This window comes from Amphimedon queenslandica, unplaced genomic scaffold, assembly GCF_000090795.2.
Source record: "Amphimedon queenslandica unplaced genomic scaffold, v1.1 AMPQUscaffold_13451, whole genome shotgun sequence".
Classification (NCBI taxonomy): Eukaryota; Metazoa; Porifera; class Demospongiae; order Haplosclerida; family Niphatidae; genus Amphimedon; species Amphimedon queenslandica.
The window spans coordinates 280,494-290,702 of record NW_003546313.1 but is presented as its reverse complement, the minus strand read 5'-3'; the positions used below and the strand labels follow the sequence as shown (position 1 = coordinate 290,702).

The 10,209-nt window shown below is 37.9% G+C and overlaps 1 protein-coding gene and 1 long non-coding RNA gene across 2 annotated transcripts; both read right to left on the bottom strand.

Annotated features, from left to right (window-relative positions):
- Positions 1-5,057: 5,057 nt before the first annotated feature.
- LOC109581259 (uncharacterized) lies at positions 5,058-5,904 on the bottom strand. The gene is made up of 2 exons (XM_019995222.1): positions 5,671-5,904; positions 5,058-5,618 (listed from the first exon to the last, which is right to left on the bottom strand). The coding sequence occupies exons 1-2, from the start codon at positions 5,902-5,904 to the stop codon at positions 5,058-5,060; spliced, it is 795 nt and encodes a 264-aa protein (XP_019850781.1).
- Positions 5,905-8,114: 2,210 nt separating this feature from the next.
- Positions 8,115-8,656, bottom strand: LOC109581261 (uncharacterized). The gene is made up of 4 exons (XR_002184571.1): positions 8,561-8,656; positions 8,410-8,513; positions 8,250-8,359; positions 8,115-8,207 (listed from the first exon to the last, which is right to left on the bottom strand). It is a non-coding gene; the product is annotated as an uncharacterized LOC109581261 (long non-coding RNA).
- Positions 8,657-10,209: the final 1,553 nt, after the last annotated feature.

Genomic DNA, 10,209 nt, shown 5'->3' with positions numbered 1-10,209 from the left:
GAATTGATGTGTCTGCACAAACTAGAGCTCATGCACTTTTTGGAATGTTAGATTACTTGGTAAGAAAATCTCACACGACTACTCAAAGAGTTGACAATCAGCTCACAAATATGGAAAGTAAATTGAATAGTATAGTGGAAGTTCAAAAGGAGCTGAAGCAGATGTTAGAGAAATATGAGGAAAGAACGTTTTCAATCGAAAGAACAGCCTATCAGGTATTTTAATATGTACTGCCATTGAAATGATAAAACTTTACTGCATGAACTCTGGTTTCAGTTTAACCTATTATGACTTTTATGATTGAATTTAGAGTATTTTTGAAAGCTTTTAGTGATAATTCCTTTGTGCTAAGTCAGCAAGTTTTTCCAAGATTTAATTAATTAACATTAGGCCACACAATTTAATTAGCCTTAAACACCTCTTTTACCCTCGAATTCTTGTATTGTGTAGGCACCTCTTACAAAGGCATCCACAAATATGTTTTGCACCTCCTTGTTTTGCTTTCCTTCTGAAGATAGTGTATTGGTAACTGGTATAAAATCATAGTGAGCTACAAGTATTAATGGTAATTTAGAGAATGGTTAGATCTACTATAAGGAACGATGTGGAGACAAGACATTTGCTTGATGTATGTATCAAATATGTCACTTCTCTTGCATCTACTTTCAAAAGTGAAGAGAGACGTAGGGTAATTTGCTTGTAAATTTTATTTTAATTTTTACATGCAAAGCAGGTTTTTCAACCAAAGGGAAAGTATAAAAATCTAGACACTAAATCATTAGCCAGAATGATTATGGGGTACATTAAAGCAAGTAACGAGGTCTAACCAAAATATGTACGTCATCTAGCACTTGTAAGTAGTACAACTCTATACTATCATAAACTATCAAATTTTATAACTATTAATTTTTATAGCATAAATATGCTAGAGATACACCTCAAGTTTCAGAGAAGAAAAACTTTTATAATTTATTTAAAACATGGGTTAAAGATCAATATTCCACTCCAACTGGTCAACTTACAGAAGACCAATGGATAGTAGTCATGGAAGATGCTTCGGACACTCTAAATCCATCAACTGAAGATGATGAGGCAAATGAGCATGTGCATGATGATAACGATGATCAAATCTGTGAAGATAATGCCAGGTCACCAGGGGATCATGATGGCTTCTACAATTTTGTTTAGAACTCATGCTCAATCACTTGTTTATCATAATATTCCAGTATCTTATATTACATGCATAATGTATCAAGCTTGGTATGCAATCATTGAATTTAAAAGATCTTTTTGTCATTTACTGACAGTCAGGTCTGACCTCAGCTTTGAGTCAGGTTGACTGCTGATCACAAATGAAATCAACCATATGTGATTCAGACTTGGTTACAGGCTTGATTTTGTGCTCTTTGACACAGATGAATCTTAATGATAGCAATCATTTGTGGCTCATCAGTGGCCACACTCCTGATCCAGCAATGATGATCATCATTATAGAATCATTTCTGAAAATTACTGGGTGTGTACTGGATGGGTTAAAAGTTCGTCAATTCAAGCTGGCCACGAAAATAAACGAAAATTAATCCGCCATGGAAATTACCACGTGTACGGTACATATCAAAAATCTCACCTTAACACTTCAAAATTTACAAAATGTAGCAAAAAACAATGACATCAATAACATGTGGTTACTTGACTTGTGATTAACAAATGGATCTGATAAACAAGTAACAACAACTGATAAGTGAGCATAAACACAAATAAGCTGGATGGAGAAGGATAAAGAGAAAGACAAAGACGAGAAACACGAGTGAACAGAGAGAGAGAAATGTGTCAAAAAATAATTAATTAGTAATGAATAATAATAAGTAAATATTAATAATAATGAATGTATATATAATGTGAGCATTGCTGCTACAGTACTCCCCCTCCAGTGACTAACGTATTAGGGATCCAATTGTGAAGAAAAATGAACATGGCGACCAGAGCGAGTACAAACTGTTGGAGAACTGTCAGTCGTAGGAGTAGCTGGGGAGGAAGATTGAGACTGAAATGGTTCTGAAGGAGGAATCCTAGGTGTATTGAGATCTGCCATAGCGTTTTCTAAATGGGCTGAATTTAAACGATCGATAGAGACTGTGTCTCTGTGTCCATTGATGTCTAATGTAAAATATTTGTCAGCACTATCAAGAACCTTGTATAGACCACGATAAGGAGGCTGTAATGGTTTACGTATTGAGTCGTCTCTAACAAAGACATGAGAAGTGGAATTTAAGTCACGAGATATGAATGAGGGACGAGTAGCTTCTTTTGGAGGATGAAATGGTAAATGTGACATATATGATTTGAGTCGAGAACAGTATGAGAGAGGGTCAGAACTGAGTTTAGTCAGAGAGAAATATTCCCCAGGTAGTCGTAATGTTGTACCATTAACCATCTCAGCTGCACTGGATCCTATATCTACCTTGTAGGCAGAGCGAATACCCAGAATGATGAAAGGTAAAGCTTCTGTCCATGTACCTGGTTTAGGATGAGATCGTAATGAAGATTTAAGTTGTCTGTGTAGACGTTCAATCATACCATTGGCAATGGGATGGTAAGCAGTAGTGTGAATGAGATTACATCCTAATAGTTGTGTAAGATGCTTCCATAGAAGTGATGTAAATTGGCGACCACGATCAGTAGTGATCGTTGAAGGAGTACCAAAATGTGATATCCACCCTTTTAAGAAGGCTTTGGCTACTGTTTCTGCCTCAATATTTGGAATAGCTTCTGACCATCTTGTAAAACGATCAATACACGTCAGAATGTAAGTGTAACCATCAGAAGGCGGAAGCAGCCAACAATATTGATATGAACACAGTCAAATCTAGAGTCAGGATGAGAGAAAACACCAAGTGGAGTAACATTGTGCCTATGCACTTTAGACTTCTGACACTGTAAACATGTGCGAGCCCACCCATGTACATCAGAATTAATATTAGGCCACACATACCTATCTGTGATAAGTTTCTGACTAGCTCTAATACCCAGATGTGAAAGCGAATGTAGTGAGTCAAAAACTAACTTTCGAAATTGTATAGGTACCAGTGGGCGGGGTAAACCAGTAGATATATCACAGATAATAGTGGCATCTGCAGTAGGAATAGGAACTGTAGTGAATTGTAGAGTAGTGTTAGAGGGATTGGAAATGAGTTTTTGAATTTGGGGATCTTCCAACTGGGCTTAGGCCATCTTTACAAAATCAATGCTTTCTAGGAGGGCATTAATTGGAATACGCGAAAGTGCATCGGCTACAAAATTATCAGTTCCTTTAACATGGCGAATGTCGGAAGTAAACTGAGAGATATAAGTCAAATGATGGATTTGACGTGGAGTGCGATTCTTGCAACTAGAAGTGAGAGTATGTGAGTGGGCGGTGATCCGTATAGACATAAAAATTACGTTCTTCTAGAAAATAAGAGAAATGTTGTATAGAAGAGTATATTGCTAACAACTCTCTATCAAACGTAATGTAGTTGCATTCTGTGGCAGTAAGTTTCCTAGAGAAATATGATAAAGGTTGCCAATGACCATCAATTAGTTGTTGTAGCACCGCCCTTATTGCTAGATCGGACGCATCAGTCATAAGAGAAGTAGGCGCATTCAGTACAGGATGAAACAGTAAGGTAACATTGGCTAGAGTGTCCTTAATATAAGTGAATAAAGACAGAGCAGCAGTCCATTGCAGATCACCTTTTGTCTTAGTTGATGGCAGTAATGAATGCAGTGGTGACAGAATCTTAGCGCATGATGGAATGAATCTGTGATAAAAGTTCACTAGTCCTAGGAATTGGCATAATTGCTTTGGAGTGGTTGGTTGAGGATAATTACAAATTGCATGAACTTTGTCCTCCAATGGGCGGATACCATGTTGATCAATGTGATAACCTAAAAAAGAAAGAGAAGGGTTAACAAATACACACTTATTAGAGTTTATAACAATTCCATGTTTTTTGAATCTAGTTAGTATTGCAGTGAGATGAGAGGTATGTTCCTCTCTAGTACTACTAGCGACAAGTACATCATCAATATAGGCATAGCAAAAAAGAAGTCCATGAAGGACATCATCAATAAATCTTTGAAATGATTGCGCTGCATTGCGAAGGCTGAATGGCATTCGAACAAATTCAAACAGACCAAACAGAGTCGTGACAGCGGTTTTGTGAATGTCCTCCGGGGCAACAGGTATTTGATGAAATGCTCATACTAATCTAGTTTTGAAAATACAGTTTTACCTTGTAGAGTAGCTGTAAAATCCTGAATATGCGGTACAGGGTACCTATCAGCTGTAGTACAAGTATTGAGGAGGCAATAATCTCCACATGGTCTCCAGTCAGTAGAGCACTTTTTAGGGACCATGTGTAGTGGTGAAGATCAGTTACTTGATGAAGGTCTGATAATCCCAAGCTGTAGCATGTGATCGAACTAGGCTTTAGCAGTTTGAAGCTTCTCAGGAGATAGTCTTCAAGGACGTGCGGTGACAGGAGGTCCTGTAGTGAAAATGTGATGAAAAGTATTATGTTTTACAGGAGTGTCACTAGTGGATGGTTGAGTAACTTCTGGATATTGCCGAAGGAGAGCACCGAATTCGTCTTGAAAAGGGGGTTGATATGTATGGAGCTGAGTAACATCAGGAGGTTCACACAGAGAGAGTCCTTGAACTTGTAATTGTGTGACAGAATCAATAAGATGCTTGTTGCGCATATCAACTAAGAGATTGTGACTCTTAAGAAAATCAGCTCCAATGATAGGTTGTCTTACATCTGCAAGGATAAATACCCAACGAAATGGACGGCGAAAACCAATGTTCAATTTAAGTGACCTTTGACCATAAGTAGGTATGACTGAATTGTTTGCAGCCTGTAGTGAGAGACTGGTTTTGATGCGTAGTCGTTCGGGAGTAGGAGGGAGGACACTAATTTCAGCTCCAGTATCGATCAGAAAACGAAAACCTAAAAAAAGATCTGACAAGTAAAATAAGCGACTATTATTGAGTTGGCCAGGGTCACTGGTCGCCATCAGTGCCTGGCCTGGTCGTTTTCTGACCAGAAGCAAGGTGGTTGACATTTCCTGGCAGCAGCCTGAAATCGACTGTGGTACCAGCAAAGTGTAGTACTCTGATGTTGTGTAGTGACAGGGCGAGCTGGACTAGAGCGACGAGAGTGATGAGCTGAACGGGATGCTGTCTTACGTTGTGACGACTGCTTTTGTTGTGATTCAAGTAGTGTCTTGAGAGCAGCAATTTCAGCACTGAGTTGCTCAACTTCAGTAAAAGTAGCCACAGTGGATACTTGCGGTGTGGAGACCTGAAGTATCTTATCAGCTAGAGTGGCTAGTTTATCTAAGTCTTCATGAATTTCATCACCAGAGCCAGCCAATACCATACGAACATTATGTGGAAGTCGTTGTAGAAATAACTCTCGCAGAAAAGAACCGTCAGTAGATGCTGCTTTATCTCCTAGTAGTTGTTGCATTCGACGGAGCAATTGAGAGGGCTTTCTATCACCAAGCTCTTCTGAATTAAATAATTGTTGCAGATGGCGTTGTTCAGAAGCAGCAGTGCGCTTCACCAACTGTTTCTTGAGTGTCGTATTGAGCAAAAGTAGGAGGATGGAGGATGAGGTCACGTACTTCCATAGCATATTGTGGAGAAAGAGAAGCAATGACGTGTTCAAACATGGTCTTCTGGGAAGTAATTTGTCTTGTGGCAAATTGAGCTTCTACCTGCGCGAACCAAACAGGAGGGTCCGCTTCCCAGAATGGTGGTAGTTTGAGTTGGACAGAAGAAATGTCGACGGTAGCAGCAGGAAACAGAGGAGCAGGAGTAGTCGACCTCGGAGGTGTTGAAGGGCACGAACGAGACATAGTTCGGGTCACCAATGTGGTTACTTGACTTGTGATTAACAAATTTATCTGATAAACAAGTAACAACAACTGATAAGTGAGCATAAACACAAATAAGCTGGATGGAGAAGGATAAAGAGAAAGACAAAGACGAGAAACACGAGTGAACAAAGAGAGAAATGTGTGTCAAAAAATAATTAATTAGTAATGAATAATAATAAGTAAATATTAATAATAATGAATGTATATATAATGTGAGCATTGCTTCTACAAACAGTTGCAAGTATACTTCAATAGTCTTCCTGTTCATCATCTAACTCATCTACCTCATCGCCATCCAGAAAAATGTCATCATCTTCATCATCAAGAACCTCACATATTGACACTTCAAATGGTTCATTAAGCCTACAATCAATCAAAAATTACACTAAAGGATATGTATAATTTAATTAAATTACCTTATGTCAACTTGATTTTTCTGCAAATATACCTTCCACACATTATGAACAAACTGGTGTGTCTTCTCAACTAATGTCTTGAATGATGTACACCTATCTGGTCTTCGAATGTCAAAGATATACCGCTCACTCGTATGTGGTTTTTTAACATTTTCGTTTTATGAATGTCAACTTTAAAACAGTATTAGTAAATACCAGTCTTACCCAATCCATAACTGTGATAATCATTCTCATTCTGAAGGTTGTAGTACCAAAATGAATCCTTTTAGGGAGATAACTGAGTAGTTGATGATTGAAAGACTCCACCAAAATGTATCCTGACACTATGAAACATTATAAAGTAATGTAGTCTAAAAATACTTACTGAACAGTATGATTCAGCATTTACATATATCAAGGTTAGCTTTAACTTCCTAGTGTATGCTTCCACTGCATTGGTGTCAGTTATTAGCTTCTTTGATGGTGCATACCCAGGACGTCTACAGCTGGAGGACTGATTACAGTTGGAGTGATTACCCTATCACATACATTCATTTATGGACACACTAATACTAAAAATATCTAACTTGATAATGATCAACAATATTTGTTTTTGAGTCGCAGAGTCTTTGGAGACTTATTGCAGTTCTTCATACTATAGTACAGATGTGTCTTCATACTCTTTCCTATGTTGCATATAATCATACCATTATCCCTTACTCTTATTTGACAGTTTTGGATACCAAGTTATACCTACCCTTTTCTTTGCTCCTGTTGCTATAGATGTCATTGCTTTTGCTACATTCTTAGTCCCTACAAGCATATAGTAAGAAGAAAGTAAAACTAGCTATAGTCGGTTTCAGTTGAGAAGAAACACCACCACCCATTATAAATTTTTTGTCACTAATGCTAGCAAATTGAAATTTGGTATAGCTGCATCACGGGTTCTTCCGAAAATCCTTACCAATTTTTGAGTTTCAAGGTACTCTGGAAGGTTCTAAATGGGTTCTTCCGCTTGAGATGAAAGGAGCTGCCATGACGAATTGTGTGCGTCACTCAGATGAATATCATTTGCATCTCATTACATTTAGTTAAAAAATGATGCTTTTATTTTAAAATAAAACAAAACATATCAAGCTCTCTAGACATACTAATATTCAACCAGGAGCTTTCTCTTGAGGATAATTCTTGCTCTATCACTCCACAGCCTCCTGAATCTTAGTTGTTCTTCATTGCCAGTACACTTGTTGATTCACCCGTATTCCGAGGTCTATATCAGCTAAAAACACGCACAAAAACAAGAAAAGGATAGATGGAGGTAGCAGCAACCACTGTAGAGGTGCAATAAATAGTAAAGTAAGTAAAAGGAGAAGAAACGCTCAAAGAATGATAGAACTTGCAGATCGCAGCCATGTTTGGGTGTGGAAACGTGACGTTTTAATGACAAAAATATTGATTTACTTCCGTTTCTTCTCAGTTGAAACCGACTATACTTGCCATGTGTCACAAGAGTTTTTTAGCTTTAACTCTTCAACATTATATGATGTTACAGGTGGTGAATTGTCATGAGCAACCTCTGTAACATTCAATCCTATTTTCAGATTTGATTAAACAGTTCATTCACTTCTTTCAGTACCTTTTCATATTACTAATGGCAATAATTCCTTAGTACAGGCAAGCTCCCTTGTCTGTGCGCAAGTGTGTTCTTTTCTGGTGTGTTCTTTTCTGGAAAGTGTCACACAGCCTACAATCTTGTGGATAATGAAAAATTGATGTACAAAGTAAAGTAAAATACACTACAAAATACAAGTACCTTTTAGAAAGACACGGCACAGTTGTATGGTAGGCATTAGCAGTTGAGTCATGCCTAGCATCAGTGATGACCCACTACAATGAATTTAATAATGTACCATTATTAATATACTGTACCTCTCCATCAGTCTTATATTTAGAGGTTGACTTGATTTCATCAATTGCCTTCATCATTGATGCTTCAGCACAACTTTCAATAGCACCTACATACCCCTTTGACTTACATACTACTGTAAACACATTTACAATGCTACAGTGAAGTATAAAACTAAATTACCTGAAGCAGTGTACCTATTCCCAACTATACCAAGCGATGCAAATCTACAGAAATGGTAGTACTGTGATGGGAGCATTCCAGCACAAGTAAACGCATGTATGAGCCTAAAGTAATAATAATGCCATTACTTTGCATTGCACTTTATACTTACTTCTGATTAATTAGGTATCTACTGCCTAATAGATTTGAGCTGGCACACCATTCCTTTCGATTGCATGACTGACATTGAAATTCAGCATGAATCACGTGACCAAACTATAACAATAATAACAATAAAAATAAATTATGAAATAATACTCTAAGATACCTGTCTGTAACTGATCATCTGTCTGTCGATCATGCCACACGTACACCAACGTGTCAGTCCCAAAACCAAATTCTCAAAAGCAGATTTCTGACACACAAACAATGGCTGCTCTTCATCCCCATCACCAGTGAATATACCTTATTCAATATCATCACTAATTTAAACATAATATATCTACCTGAGTTATTCAGCATAGCAGAAAAACTACTTGTGTTGTGAGACTGAACATCAGAGTCCTCCTTTTAAGCTAGATCGAGCAAGTGAGACTGCAGTTCCATGTTGTCAACAGGCCGTCTCCACTTAGTAGCTAAAGACCCCTTAACTCGAGCAAGCCTAGCTATAAAATGATCATTGTCTTCCTTTTGACCAAAATTCAGCTCCATTTGGAACCAAAAACCCTCTCTTCTAGCGCGTTTCTTCATAAAACCAACAGCATCTGGAACAGACATTTTTTTACATGTGTAAAAACGGAAACCACCATGCCCAGGGCACCGCCACAAGACTCTAGGATTTGCAGGCATGAAGTAAAGATTATTTAACTAAATGCACTGAGGTCACAGTGATAATAAACATTACTGAATTTCTTTTGTGGAGCTGCACTGCTTGGTGTTATATATTCACGCCAATCTTAGTGCTGAATACAAAGATCATTGGGTGGCTCCAGTGGTTTCTTATACTTATTCTTGCAACCAATAGAAGAAGTAATATTACCAGTAATGAAATGAAGAGTATATGGGTAAGTAGTCAACATCTGTTGATATTCACAAGAAGGGCTATAATAAAGTGCACAAACATAAGAACCAGTGCCATATGACTGCTGCTCACACTCCATTGCTGCCAAGGATATCTTCCAGAAAAAACAGTAGAATAGTACGGTGAATTATGAAGCGATATAATTACCTTCCTCCACAAAAGAATCTGCAGTCACTTTCCCGACATGCCCAACATTGATTTCAATTCGCCTTGAGATTTCTTCATATTGCTTCTTTGATCTAGACGGTACGCCTCCTTTACAACCATGCCCTTTTGGCATACCAGTAGCTAGTAGTCAAGCCACATTTGGAACCTTCTTTTGCTTTCCTTTTGCTGATTAAAACTCAGAGAGTTTACCATTGACATGAGCAACTGCAGCACAATGAGAACAAGTTGCCATTGCATTCCAATCACGCTAATTAGAGTCACAACTATATTCACCATTTTTTTAGGTACAACCATGTAAGGCACCCGGCCATTATAGCTAAGAACTATTGTCGCATTTTATGACTGCACTGGTGCTGGTGTCAATGATCTATCAGTGATGATGAGCTTGTTTGCTTTGCTCCATAATCCCTCAAGATGTGATACGGTTATGTTGAGTTGTGCTGCCGTAGTTTCAACATGAATAGATAGCTCATGTAAAACAACTACAATTTGTGATGGTGAAAATGACGTAAGAGTTTTAACAGTGACAGATAGAAGCTTTAGTAAGTGCTCCTTTTTTGTTGTGAACTCAT

Coding starts and splice junctions, on each gene's coding strand:
- LOC109581259 (XM_019995222.1), bottom strand. CDS start 5,904: ATGTCTCGTTCGTGCCCTTCAACACCTCCGAGGTCGACTACTCCTGCT. Junction 5,619..5,670: donor CTCCACAATATGCTATGGAA/GTACGTGACCTC, acceptor ACGACACTCAAG/AAACAGTTGGTGAAGCGCAC.